At 51.7% G+C, this 14,907-nt stretch overlaps 4 protein-coding genes across 4 annotated transcripts in view; 1 reads left to right on the plus strand and 3 right to left on the minus strand.

The window, feature by feature from the left end:
* LOC149462484 (uncharacterized) overlaps window positions 1–14,907 on the minus strand; it is a 171,310-nt gene that overhangs the window by 5,597 nt on the left and 150,806 nt on the right. The gene's annotated exons all lie outside the window — the stretch shown is intronic.
* LOC149462485 (uncharacterized) lies at window positions 5,996–9,653 on the plus strand. The gene is made up of 2 exons (XM_089676812.1): window positions 5,996–7,490; window positions 9,620–9,653. The coding sequence occupies exons 1-2, from the start codon at window positions 6,079–6,081 to the stop codon at window positions 9,651–9,653; spliced, it is 1,446 nt and encodes a 481-aa protein (XP_089532938.1). The 5' UTR covers window positions 5,996–6,078.
* Window positions 9,363–10,293, minus strand: LOC149462486 (uncharacterized; the record flags this gene model as incomplete). The annotated part of the gene is made up of 1 exon (XM_089676814.1): window positions 9,363–10,293. A coding segment is annotated over one exon (636 nt), but the record flags the coding sequence as incomplete, so codon positions are not given.
* On the minus strand, window positions 10,407–14,654 carry LOC149462487 (uncharacterized). Its single transcript, XM_089676815.1, has 3 exons — window positions 12,869–14,654; window positions 11,335–12,753; window positions 10,407–11,287 (listed from the first exon to the last, which is right to left on the minus strand). Exons 1-3 carry the CDS (start codon window positions 14,652–14,654, stop codon window positions 10,407–10,409), a joined length of 4,086 nt encoding a protein of 1,361 aa, XP_089532941.1.

Below are 14,907 nucleotides of genomic sequence, written 5' to 3' on the forward strand. Positions count from 1 at the left end.
GGTGCCGGGCACTCGCAGTCGTGGTGATGGTGACTGTCGAGGGGAAACTCGTAGTCGCAGTAATGGTGACTCGAGGGAAAAAATAACCACAGCCAGGGATTGGCTTGTGGGGGAAAAAGAAAACTAAAAAAAAAACAAAAAAAAAACATTTTACTCCCGACAGGCGTGTCTGAAATACTATGTCATGATCACACTGTGTATGTGGATTAATGTTTGGTGTACACCACGAAAGAGTGGGGATTTGTGAAAGTACTACAAGTAGTGGTACAGTGACAATCGTAGATCCTGATATATTGGTTTACAGGGTTAATGTACATTATTCTCAGTGTAGCTGAAAAATAGGGAAGTTACTGGAGGAGAAGCAGGGGGGGGGGGGGCAAAGTGCTGCGCGGGTTCCACTGTCTCACGGCACAGCACTTTCAGAACAGAGTGACGGCTTTGGGGACCACCTTAGGGTCCCCGGGAGGGAAGTAAAACAAAATGGGACAGAAACTTATAAAGCCAGAGAACAGTTCGTTTGCTTGTGAACTGGTGGAGGAGAGAGAGGGACCAGAGTATGTAAAAAAGTTAAAACAGTTAAACAAGCTGGGTGGAACATGTAAGAACGGTGGGAGGTTGCAGGCGGAGGACTGGAGAAAGTTGTGTAAAAAGAAAGGGCTTCTACTGAAGTATAACATGTTAAAGACAGCAGAAACTTGGTTTAATGTGGCCCGCACCCTACATCAGGAGGGGTGGGTGGAGCAAAAACTGGATCAGGACAGGGGAATTGTATATGTATATTACAGGAAAGGAGATGCGCCCAGCAAGGCGCCGCCCCCCTATGATGATGGCCGTCCTGGAGGTGCGAGGCATGTGGAAATACAGGAAGGCCCCACCCCGAGAGTCCAGATTTTTGCATACCGTGTAGTCAGAACCTCCGGATATGTAAGGGGTGTTCAGTTAAGAATCCGGGGTGGGAGGAGATTTGCAAGGGATGTGACCGGAAGCTGACTATGCAACATCCGATGCTTCCAACTCAGTCACCTCCATTTCCGCCTCCGCCCCTTCCGCCCTCTTCAAAGATGGCGGCGCCCAGTGAGGCCACCGGAAGCCATGTTGACTCTGGGCTTAGTACACCGATACACCATACACACCTCATACCAGCTACCACCTTGTGCCCAGTGCTTACTGTCTCTGGCTCCCAACCACCTTCGGCCCTCCACACACCCCTAATGCCTGTAGTACCACCACCACCAAAACAAACAGAGGCTTCAGACCAAGTTGAACTGAAGACACCCACAGAATGGCAGGGCTGGAATTTTACAGATGTGGTAACCCCTACCTCTCTGCCAGACAGAAGAGGATGGGCTCAAGAAAAGACAGTGGCTGCGGCAGTCCGCCAGGGTACCCGAGAGGATGATGCTGTTTCCATTCGTTCCCAACAGAATGATCCGTTCTCAGAAGGCCATGGTCCAGAAAGCAAACCACTCGTTCAACTTCCCCCAACCACACAACCCCAACGTCAAAAATTATCTATGTATGAGTCTGGAATGGAAGCAGACTCAGCACCTCATCCCTTTTCTTCCACTTACCACAATCCTGTCTATCGCCCCCAAGGATCTGAAGGAGACCATCCCCGCCCGGTGCCCAACCTACCTGATGCTCCTATCATGTATGTGGCCTTCACTCCATCCCAAGCCTCCGCACTAGTCACAACTCTCCCGGACCCGGAGAAACACCCGATGCCTTTTTACCGGCACATAGCCCAGATCCACAAGACCTATTCCACAGCCTGGAGGGATTTGGTCAGTCTGTGTGAGATCAAGGCTGGGGATGCATATTGGCCTATAATGGAAAAGGATCTCACCAGAGTAAAGCCAAATGAGGACACCACTTATGCCTCGGGAATTTCTTTCTGTGACCAGTTGCAGCAGTGGGCCAGAGAGAGACTGGCGGACCAGGCAACCACATTGCAGGACATTACCCAAGACAAGACTGAGTCGGTGGAAAAGTTCCATACCAGACTAACACAGGTGTTTACAGACCTGGGATTCAGTGTCCATAACAAGGTACATACTCAAATGCTGGCCCCTGCATTTGTATCAGGACTAAAGGAGTCTGTTCGCAAGGGTTTGATCACTGCCTGTCCAGAGTACCGTACCCTCCACCTGGATATACTGCTATTGGTGGCAAAAGGTTTAGAGACCGCCCAGGTGGCCCGGAAGCCGACACCACTCATGTTGTCGGCTGGAGAGCAGGTCTCCAGAAGAAACCCACTTATCTGCTTCAACTGTGGAAAACCAGGACATTTCAGAAGGGAATGCAGAGCTCCCAGACGTTCACGACGACCCAATGACTACAACTCAGGGTGGGAAGAGTCTGCAATGCCACCACCTCCACCGCTTCCAGGACCCCCACGCACAGGTCCTACCCAAGAACATCTAAACCTTCTCCAATAGGACAGGGGCAAACCTGTGTCCACTCCCCTTATGACAGTTTCTTCTCATGGATATTGTGCTAGTGGGCCCCTAGCAAAGGTCACTGTCCCCATCGAGGGACATCCTACACAATTCTTAGTGGACACAGGTGCAGCCAGAAGCGTTTTGCGGAGAGAAGATTTACCCAATGAAACATACCTCTCAAACATTGATGTTTCCTGCGTTGGAGTAGACGGCTGCCCACAACGCAGTTGGCTTACAAAACCTCTACATATCGGCACCTTACCCAATCTTCTGTCTCGTTTTGTGGTGTCAAATACTTGCCCGTTGAATCTGCTGGGAGCTGATGTCTTGTCCAGGTTGCAAGCAACTATATCCTACCAACCAGATGGCACCATTCAGCTCTCCACCCCCTTGGGAGAGGAAGACACCTCGGCTCTATGTTCATTACCACTGATGATGTCTCTACAGGAAGTTTCAGGCCACCCCTTGCCAGACCATGTAGAACAGGCCTTACAGGAGCTGCCACTCACTCTTTGGTCCACCGGCCCTGAGGATATTGGCCATCTGAAAGTTGCTCCAGTGTTAGTCCAGCTTAAGCCTGGAGCACCATTGCCACGGAAGCCTCAATACCCTCTGAAGCAAGCCCAGATGGACGCCATCTCCAAACAAGTCAATATACTTCTGGAAAATGGGGCATTAATTCCCTGTGTGTCCCCATGCAATACACCCCTTTTCCCAGTGAAGAAAAAAACTCCAAAAGGTGAGCCCACCAAATATCGCATGGTTCAAGATCTGAGAGCAGTCAATGAGGCAACTATTTTGGAAACCCCCATTGTACCAAACCCCCACACCCTGCTTGCAGGGGTACCTCCCACAGCCCAAGTGTTCACAGTTATTGACTTGGCCAATGCCTTCTTCAGTGTTCCGCTGGACCCCTCTTGCATGTATCTCTTCGCCTTTACCCATGCTGGCCGACAGTATACCTGGAGAGTTATGCCCCAAGGGGCCCAAAATTCGCCAAGCCAATTTACAAAGGCCATGACATCTATCCTCAGCACCTGGCAACAGTCACACCCGGAAGTCATAGTGCTCCAATATGTGGATGACTTGCTCCTATGTGCCACCAACCATTCTGAAGGAAAAATCGCCTCTCTGAGCCTCCTCCACCACCTGGCTGAACAGGGCTGCAAGGTTTCTAAGGACAAGTTACAGTGGTGCCAAACTTCTGTCATTTTCTTGGGACATTGCATTTCCCAAGCCACTCGTCACCTCACACCGGATAGAGTACGGGCTATCCAGAATGTCCCAATACCTCAGGGACCAAAAACCCTGCATGCTTTTCTAGGGTTGGTTTCCTATTGTCGTTCCTGGATCCCAGAAGCTTCCGTCTTGATGCAGTCCCTTTATGATGCCCTGAAATCTGAACCCTTTTCCCTGACAGAAGAAGCTGTACTTGATTTCCATCGCCTGAAAAAAGCCATCTCCACTGCACCTGCATTAGGTCTACCAGATTATGATGAGCCCTTCAAGCTTTTTGTGGCTGAGAGACAGGGTCATGCAACAGGAGTTCTGGCACAACGCCATGGGGGTCGCCTCCGGCCTCTGGGTTATTACTCCTGCAGGCTAGACCCGGTTGCACGAGGTGGTCCCTCCTGTCTGAGGGCTGTTTTTGCTGCTCATCTTCTTCTGGATAAAACGGCAGATTTGGTCTTAGGACATCCACTCACACTTCTGGCCCCCCATGACATTACCGCAATACTGAACCAAACCCAACCAAAGCATCTATCTGCCGCCAGGCATCTGCGACTGCAAGGCTCCCTTCTTTTACCTGATCATGTCACCCTGGTCAGATGCACCCAGATAAACCCTGCAACTCTTCTCCCTCTTCCAGGGGGGGGGGGGGGTAGACGAAGCAGAAGAAGACACCAAAGACGTGGCACCAGAGGATGTGGTACATGACTGTTTGGAACTTATGCAGGCAGAAACTACACACCTACCAACAGTCCATGATACGCCCCTATCAAATCCTGACTTAATACTTTTTGTGGATGGATCCCGCTTTGCAGATAATGCTGGCACCTACCACACTGGATATGCTGTGACTACCGACACAATGGTACTGCAAGCTAGACCTCTTCCACCTTTTATGTCTGCACAAGAGGCTGAACTAAGGGCCCTCACCAAAGCCTGTGAATTAACAAAAGGAAAGACAGCTAACATTTACACGGATTCCAGATATGCACTGGGGGTTGCACTTGATTTTGGCCTAATCTGGAAAATGAGGGGCTTTCTCACGGCAGCTGGGACTCCTGTAAAGCATGGAAAGGCGATCAACCACCTTATGGAAGCACTTTTACTACCAGCCCAAGTGGCCATACTGAAGGTGAAGGCCCACGGTAAATTGACCACTATGGAAGCAAAAGGAAATCATCTGGCAGACATGGCTGCTAAGCAAGCTGCGGTCAGGGAGCAGGAAGAGGATGAAGAGATGTGCAGTGAGGTGATGCCTGTGCTAATTCATCAGCCCAAGGACAACCAACTCCAGGAAGCCCAGGATAATGCTTCAGAAGAAGAAAGGAAGGAATGGATGCAGAAAGGAGCAGTTGAGGACAAAGGATTGTGGGTGGTGGGGAAGAAGGTTTTGCTTCCCAGATCCTTATATCCGGCAACAGTGCAGTGGGCACATGGAGCATCACACCTGTCCAAGATGCTAATGAACTCTTTGATCAGTAAATACTATGTGGCACCCGGAATTACGGCTTACACAGACAGATTCTGTAAGTCTTGTGTTGTATGTGCCAAGTGCAATCCTGGAAGACCTGAGAAACCTCCAAGCAAGCATCTGGCCAGGGCACTATATCCATTTCAGAGGATCCAGATAGATCATATCCAGATGCCAAAAAGTGGACGATTTGAATATGCCCTAGTGGTGGTGGATATGTTCTCAGGATGGCCAGAGGCATTCGCAGTAACCAACCAGACGGCAAGAACCACTGCCAAGAAGCTGCTCACGGAGATAGTCTGCAGATACGGAGTGCCCGAGGTGGTTGAAAGCGATCAGGGACCGGCTTTTACTGCCAATGTCACGAAAGAGATCTGGGGGGCTCTGGGGGTCACACTTGCATTTCACACACCCTATCATCCCCAGAGTAGTGGGAAGGTAGAGCGCCTAAATGGGGTCCTGAAGTCAAGAATGTTAAAAATGGCCCAAGAGGTAGGCATGGGATGGCCGGACAGCTTGCCTATTGCTCTTTTCAGCGTTAGATACACACCAAGGGGAAGTCATGGGTTGTCTCCCTATGAGATTTTGTTTGGGTCCGCCCCTAGACTGGGTACCTACTATCCTCAACAATTACAGTTGCAGTCTGACTCATTGACAAAGTATGTGATATCTTTGGCACGTGTGTTGACTAATATCCATGCGCAAGTTTTCTCCTCCATTCCAGATCCTGAGGCGGACACTGGAACGCACACTTTGCAACCTGGAGACTGGGTCTTGGTCAAGAAGTTTCTGCGGAAACATACATTGGAACCCAGATATGACGGTCCCTTCCAGGTGCTTCTGGTGATGGCCACCTCAGTGAAGCTAGAAGGAAAGAGTACCTGGATCCACGCCTCTCACTGCAAGAAAGTTGCACCCCCAGAAGACAACTAGAACATGAGACTATACACATATATCCTTTTGTATGTGCTTTCGGGAATGGGTAGGGGACAAAGAGTGGCAATCACAAGGGAAGGTGGGACACCCGAACAGAGTGGCCTGATAACATTTTGGTACAATTCTTCCAACACCCGTGTGGCCACTTTTGCCTTTGACTTCTGCTTCATAGCACCTTGTCCGAAACAACCTTGGCAGTGTACTACGTATCAGGATCACTCCAGTAGTATATATATATGTGTGACGGATGACTATTGGGGAGACAAATGCAGATACTGGGGCTCAGTAGGATGGAATACGGGGCCTGACTGGGGGTATAAACCGCTAAGTGCCTTAAACCGCAAAGATAAAAATGGGAAGAGCCTAATTGATAGATTGACTATATTTAAAAAAGGCACATGTTCATATGAAAACCCAACAGGGAGAACTATGCCACTCACCCTCACCATAGAGAACCCCAGCCCAGGAGATGAGGGGCTTTACTGGTTGGGATACTGGGGACATGGGGGAGTGATGGGACAATTCTGGATAAGGGATATGTATAGATCAAACCGATGGAAATCTTCCAGAGATACTGCTCCCACCTATAACCCACTTATGCCAAAGATCAAAACGTTGGCAGAGATGGTGGCCATAGCAAACCCTACATACGAAGATACTATAGCAGTAGAAACCGGCCTCTCAGACACTAATCTGTGGTTAGAATGGATGAGATACAATGCAAACTCGCATAATAAGTCCAACTGCTATGTGTGTGGGCATGCCAGACCACATCTGGGGACGGTGCCACTAACCCTACCAGATTCCATAGAGGAGTGTGTCTTAAGCCTGTATACTAACATCTCTACGAACCAGTCTTTATGTGAGGACTGGAAGAAGCGTTACCCCTTAATCCAAGGAGACGAAAAGGCCCCAAATGGTTTAACCATATATCCCGGTAATTATACCTGCTATGCCAACTATGAGGGAGGAGGAAGGTTTCTGGGGAACTTCACAAAGGGATTCTGTGCTGCTTATAGTACAGCCCGGTCAGATCTCACCCAGAACCAGGTCATGTCATTGGGGGATATATTCTGGATCTGTGGTGATCAGAAGATTAGGACCCGACTGATAGGGAAATGGAGAGGGGAATGTACCCTTGCCAATGCCATAATGCCATTGCACATCCTCTCAGATCCATTACTTAAGGGGCCGCCTAACCCCCTCCATGCAACCAAGCACAAACGAAGTGCCCCACAAGGGAGTTTTGACCCCCATGTCTATATAGATGCGATAGGAGTCCCAAGGGGGGTACCCGATGAATTCAAGGCCAGAGACCAGGTGGCCGCGGGATTTGAATCCCTATTCCTCTTCATCACTGAGAACAAGAATGTAGATTGGATAAACTACATCTACTATAATCCTACTGCACTGTTGCCGGATATAAGGATCTGGGAAGCAAAACCTTCTTCCCCACCACCCACAATCCTTTGTCCTCAACTGCTCCTTTCTGCATCCATTCCTTCCTTTCTTCTTCTGAAGCATTATCCTGGGCTTCCTGGAGTTGGTTGTCCTTGGGCTGATGAATTAGCACAGGCATCACCTCACTGCACATCTCTTCATCCTCTTCCTGCTCCCTGACCGCAGCTTGCTTAGCAGCCATGTCTGCCAGATGATTTCCTTTTGCTTCCATAGTGGTCAATTTACCGTGGGCCTTCACCTTCAGTATGGCCACTTGGGCTGGTAGTAAAAGTGCTTCCATAAGGTGGTTGATCGCCTTTCCATGCTTTACAGGAGTCCCAGCTGCCGTGAGAAAGCCCCTCATTTTCCAGATTAGGCCAAAATCAAGTGCAACCCCCAGTGCATATCTGGAATCCGTGTAAATGTTAGCTGTCTTTCCTTTTGTTAATTCACAGGCTTTGGTGAGGGCCCTTAGTTCAGCCTCTTGTGCAGACATAAAAGGTGGAAGAGGTCTAGCTTGCAGTACCATTGTGTCGGTAGTCACAGCATTTCCAGTGTGGTAGGTGCCAGCATTATCTGCAAAGCGGGATCCATCCACAAAAAGTATTAAGTCAGGATTTGATAGGGGCGTATCATGGACTGTTGGTAGGTGTGTAGTTTCTGGCACTGGCCATCAAGAGGTTGGAGGACCTGTCAAATGAGCTTAAGGAAAACTCAGGTATTACACATCCCTGGGATCAGTGGTTTGGATGGCTGAGTGGCTGGCAGAAAGCCCTCGCCCAAGCAGGGGTGGTTATCCTGGGTATTATCATGACTGTTGGACTTGCAGAATCCCGAGGCTAATACTTACCTACCCCCTTTAAACACCACCACCCCTTCAAAAACCTTCCCTCTCCCCAAATAAACACGCAACTCACTTTTGGTGTAAAACCGGCCATAGCAGCCATTTATTTAACATAACTCAACATAATATTTTATTACATTACCACCCGGGTCCGAGGTCTCTGAAGGCACCATTACTCCCATCACCAACTCGGCTGTATCTATTACTCAATGAAAGGCCCCCAGCCGCTACTACACCGCCTCGGGGACAATAATACTGTTACTTAACCCAGATACAGCCAAATTAACTCCCACATTACCAATATGACCTTTTATTGGGAAGGGACACCCATACCTACGATGGGCCCAACCCATAATTCCTCAACTTGTCACTCCACCACCGCCTTCAAAGACCCATCGACCCCTGCCAGCTGCCATGACAAACGAACAAACACTTCAGGACACAACAGCTATCCTGAACCGTGAACAAACGCCATGAACCCACATAAAACAAACACCACGAACAACCACCAAACAACAAAAACAACACCAGAACAAACACAATGACAAAACTATAACCAACACAACAAACAGAAGACAAACCAACTTCAGGGCGGGAGGGCGGGAGAAACCACCTCCGTGATGGCACAAGCTCCGACTGACTCCGACAAGACACAACCCCCCAATTCAAAACCTGCAAGACCACCCACAATGCTGCCTACACCAATCAAGTAAGTAACCACCCCCCATCCCCATTTCCTTGCCAATACTCCACCCAAATTACACTCTCTGCCTCGTCTGCACGCCCCAGTCATGCTGGCCCTCCCTTATACTTCGCTCAGTCCAGGCCCTGACTTGACTGTTGGACTTGCAGAATCCCGAGGCTAATACTTACCTACCCCCTTTAAACACCACCACCCCTTCAAAAACCTTCCCTCTCCCCAAATAAACACGCAACTCACTTTTGGTGTAAAACCGGCCATAGCAGCCATTTATTTAACATAACTCAACATAATATTTTATTACATTACCACCCGGGTCCGAGGTCTCTGAAGGCACCATTACTCCCATCACCAACTCGGCTGTATCTATTACTCAATGAAAGGCCCCCAGCCGCTACTACACCGCCTCGGGGACAATAATACTGTTACTTAACCCAGATACAGCCAAATTAACTCCCACATTACCAATATGACCTTTTATTGGGAAGGGACACCCATACCTACGATGGGCCCAACCCATAATTCCTCAACTTGTCACTCCACCACCGCCTTCAAAGACCCATCGACCCCTGCCACAGCACACGAGTGTGAACCCTTACACTCGTGTAGCCCGCCACACACGTAATCCACGCTGGATACCATCCTGCAGGCCCAAGGACCACAGATCAATCCCAACTGCATTAAGATGCACCCCATCCGAGCGCAAATATCGCCAGGACTCCTCCTCCAACTCCCTATGACGGACTGCTAGGCCACCATTCCTCACCACAAAACGCGCCACCTCCTTATTCACCTTAACTCGAGCCCTATTAATTTTTTCAACGGAGCGGGCCATCCGCCAATAAGCACGGGCCACTATATCCGACCATACCAGCACTGTGCCCGGGAAAAAGGACCGAATCCGCAAAAAATCAAACTTAATGTCCCGGATAACCTCCCGCATGGAGCGCAACCCGAGATCATTACCCCCCACATGCAATACCAAAACATCGGGAGGCCGGTCCAAACGGGAATAGTGATGAATTTCCGGGACCACCCTGGACCACAACATTCCCGGCACTCCAAGCCAACGAAGCCTAGCCTCCCCCCTCTCAAATCCCAGTTGCTGACCCTCTGGACGAACATCCGCCCTCTTAGCCCCCCAAAAAACATATGAATGGCCCAAGATCCATACCAAGCAGCCTTCGGAACCTGCAAAGAAACACACAAAAGAAGGGAGGAGGTAGAACCTTCACCACAAAGGCCCCCACAAAACAAACAAAAAACACAGAGGTAACAAAATACAAGTACCACAGAGACCAACACAACAACACCAAAAACTTTTTTTTTTTTTTTTTTTTTAACTCACAAGAACTGAGGACGCACATACAACTTGAACCTATCCGAATCCCACCGCCCAATCCGACGAACCACTTGATCACCTAAACCCCAGCGGGCGGCCTCCGTAGCTGCCCCAATGCGAAACGAATGAGACGAGTAATGTTCCACACCCAACCCGGCAGACTGCAAACACCGTTTAAACACTGCCCCAAATTGGAATCGAGACAGAGCCATCCCATTCGTATGCAAAAAGAAAACCCCAGGAAGGTCAGGTCTCACCTCGAGAAATTCCCTAACCGCCCGTACCGGACAAATCCGAGAACTCGGAATCTCAGCCAATTCCACCCAGGTACCCCGACCCAAACGGTCCGTTTTTGACTTGCGCAGAAAAATTCGCACCCCACTACCCAACAAGACCACCTCATCTACGGCCAAACCACCCTCGCCCCACTTAGTCCGACTCACCAACTCCCCAACCCGAAATGCCCCAAAAAATGCCAGCACAAAAGCCGCACGGAACAAAATCGCCTCATACAACGAGGAACAAATACAATCCAACTGGCCAACCACCACTTGAAGAACCTCAAAAGACACCGGCCGTCTAGAATCAGGGATGGAACGGCCCTTCCTGTACCCCCGCATAGCCTGCCGAACAAGGAAATCCTTTGTCACGTCACGACCCCCCGCCAGTTTGAAATGAAAAGCCAACCCCGCCAGCTTGCGAGACATCAAAGTCGCGGAAACACCCCTTTCAAAATTCCTGCCGATGAAATAAAGCAGGAGGCATAGGGCATCATCCACCCCTAAACCACCCCCCACCTCACTCACCAGCTCCAGCCATTCCCGCCACACCTTCTCATAGAAAACCCAAGTGGACGCGCAAACCGACGTCTGAATCAAGGCCGCTGAAGAGGCAAGGCAATGCTCCACAAGTGATCTGGACAATCGATACCGCGTTGCTCCGCTTCTGGTGCCAACCGACGGAATCGATCCCACTGAAAACGAGATAGAGCATCAGCAATGGAGTTATCCACGCCCGGAACATGTACAGCCGAAATAAAACAATTGAGACCCAAACAGTCCAAAACCAACCGCTGCAACATACGAACCACCGGCCGAGACGTGGCCGAAACACGGTTAATGGCATGAACCACGCTCAAATTATCACAATGAAAACGAATCCGTTTATTCCGGAAAACAGCACTCCACAAAGAAACAGCTAAAACGATGGGGAAAAGCTCCAGTAATGTCAGATTACGCAACAGACCTTCCTCCCGCCATTGCAAAGGCCACGAACCCGCACACCACTGACCCTGAAAATAGGCCCCAAAACCGGCCGAGCCCGCCGCATCCGTAAAGAGTTCCAAATCAAAATTGGACACGACCCCATCCAACCAAAGTGATCTTCCATTATAGGAATCGAGAAACGACCTCCATACCCCCAAATCATCCCGTAGCTCACCTCGCAGCCGAACCCTGTGATGCGGGGCCGCCACACCAGCCGTGGCCGCCGCCAAACGCCTGGAAAATATACGCCCCATGGGCATGATGCGACAAGCAAAATTTAACTTGCCTAGTAACGACTGCAAGTCCCGAAGCCGAATCTTCCTGCACTGACCCACCGAACTCACCAACCCCCGGAGCTCCCTCAATTTATCCTGCGGCAAACGACATTCCATGGCTTCAGTATCAACAATAATTCCCAAGAAACACAATTCCGTTGTCGGACCCACCGTCTTATCCGAAGCCAAAGGAACGCCAAAATGCTCAAACACATGTTCCACCGTGCTCAGTAGCGACGCACAAATGGAACTACCCGGAGGGCCAATACACAAAAAATCATCCAAATAATGGATGACAGATGCGAGCCCAGAAACATCCCTAACCGCCCATTCAAGAAAAGAACTAAAAGTCTCAAATAGAGAACAAGAAATGGCGCAGCCCATAGGCAAGCAACGATCAACAAATATGCACCCCTCCCATTTGCAACCCAGCAATCGGAGACAACTAGGATGCACCGGCAAAAGGCGAAACGCCGCCTCAATATCAGTTTTTGCCAACAGGGCACCCCGACCAAACCGCCGCACCCATGAAATCGCCGCGTCAAAAGAAGTGTAGGAAACAGAACACAAACCTGGGTCAATAGCATCATTGACCGAACCCCCCCGCGGATGAGACAGGTGATGAATGAGTCTATATTTATTAGGCTCTTTTTTGGGAACAACACCCAGCGGCGAAATTACCAAATTAGGCATAGGGGGGTCCACAAACGGGCCAGCCATGCGGCCCAAGGACACCTCCTTGTCAATTTTTGCCCTAATAACCTCCGGATGCAACCGCGCCGACTTCAAATTATCCGCCGCTGGAGGAACTACCGCCAGTAGACAGGGGATCAAAAAACCTTCCGAAAAACCCCGCCGCAACAGGGTCGCCGCCGCCTGATCAGGGTACCGCTTTAAAAACGGCAACATCCTTCCTACCCTCACCGGCGACTTCCCTTTTTCCAGTGTCACCACCTCTCCCCCGCCCTTGCTTGAAACACCGGGACAATGTATGGGCCCCCCCACAACCCGAGCACTCATGACGGAATCGGCAGCCGGATCCAAACCTGCACGATCCCTCATTAAACTGCCAGCAATAGCCCTTTCTAAGCACGGCCGGCTGCGCAACCGTGGCTGCACTTCCGGCCCCCCCCTGAAAGGGATGAGCCGTGGTCCTCACGGGAGTCATGAGTTTCATCCACAGCCCGATATCTTTATGGTCCCACCGCAAAGATGGCCTAACCGCCATACGCTGACGAAACTGCTCGTCATAACGTAACCACGCGATGCCCCCATAAACCCTCTGAGCTTCCCCTATGGCATCCAAGTAACAAAAAAGTGGGGAACAATGCTCAGGCGACTTCTCTCCAATAACGCTTGCCAAAATGGCAAATGCCTGAAGCCAATTAGAGAACGAGCGGGGAATCAACCGATATCGCCGCTTTTCTTCCTCCTCCCTCTTACCCTCATCTGGCCGAACTTTATCTAAGTTGAATTTCTCCAACGGTAATAAAGAAAATATTTCCACATACTCGCCCCCCCAAATGCGCTCCTTCACCTCCGGCTTCAGATGAGCCCCCAAGGGCCCCTCGAAGCACACATAAACCTCGCATTTTGCAGCGTCTGCCAAACGCACACCATCACACCCCGTAACCCCTTTATCTCCGCCGTCAACCCCAGCGTGATCCGCCGCCGCTTCACCCCTCAGAGCCTCAGAACCAGAGCTAACAGAACCCACCACCGCCGAACGCACTGCGGCCGCGACTCCAGAGACCTGCGGCCCAGCCACCGTAAACACCTGCGGGGGAACCCCAGCAGCTTCGTATCTACCACCCCCGGGGCCGACACCGCTCCCTGATGCCGCACCTAGCATTCCCGACCAAGCAGCCAAAGGTGGCGCCGAAGTCCTAGCGACCAACCCCGCCTCACAACGTGCCAACACTTCCCTGAAGCCGGACAACATCATACCGACAACACCATCAGCCCCCGGGGAACCCTCCAAAGACCCCACGTTAAGCCCTGCAGCCCCAAACCCCCTCTCCGCCAAAACAGAAACGCCACTCCCCTGGTCCCGAAACCCCTCAAACAGAGAGACTAAAGAAGACAAAGAAACAGCCCCTGAATTTAACTCACCAGGCTGCAGTCGTTCGCCGGGACCCACAGCCGCCAATCCAGAGCCAGGCAGAGATGAATGGACCGCATCTTCCTCAGAACCGCTGAGCTCCCCTTCGGATCTTCGCTCCGCATCCACCGGATCCCAGGCCGCACCAGGCCTCGCTCCGGGCTCTTCACCGGCTCCTGGGTCCGGTCGGCACACTGAACGGCTGGCAGCATCCACCGCACCAGAGCCCAGAGCCGCCCGATCATTCCTCCCACGCTGGGCTCGCTGGGAAGCAGCCGAAGCCCCAACCGACAGGGGGCCTTCTCCTGCTCCTGAAGCATTGCGGCGCAGAGGGGTGACCTCAGCACCCCCCGCCCCCCCTCGAGAGGCTCGCTGGGCCACCAAGACACGCCCAGCAGCCGCAGGCTGAGCTCCAGCAGAAGGTCTCCTCCCAGCTCCCGAGCCCAGCTGGCGCCCGGGAGTGACGTCATCAGGCCCCGCCCACCTCTCGCTCCGCACCGCCGACTTCAGGGAGGCCCGCTGGGCGGCAGAGGGGAGCCCAGCAGCCGCAGGCCGGTGAGGGAGACGTGGATCCCCGGCTCCAAAGCCCGGGCCGAAAACAGGGGCCATGTCATCACCGGCTGCCGGCCCAGAGCTCCGAGCCGCTAAGCCCCGCCCACTGCGTGCTCGAACCGCACGCAAAGATGGCCCCGACCTCGTGGTCCCGGCCTGTGACGAGGCGGCACCCTCCTGGGCCCGCCGTGAATCCGGAGAGCCCGATCCTCTGCTCCTAGGGGACGCTGACCCAGTCCCCGCTGAAGGCCGCCCGCCACTCCTCCCACGCCGGGCTGCCACCGCTGTAGGCCCGGAGCCTGCAGGGCCA

This window comes from Staurois parvus, unplaced genomic scaffold (assembly GCF_062004578.1).
Source record: "Staurois parvus isolate SC_StPar_1 unplaced genomic scaffold, SC_StPar_1.0 ptg000174l, whole genome shotgun sequence".
NCBI lineage: Eukaryota > Metazoa > Chordata > Amphibia > Anura > Ranidae > Staurois > Staurois parvus.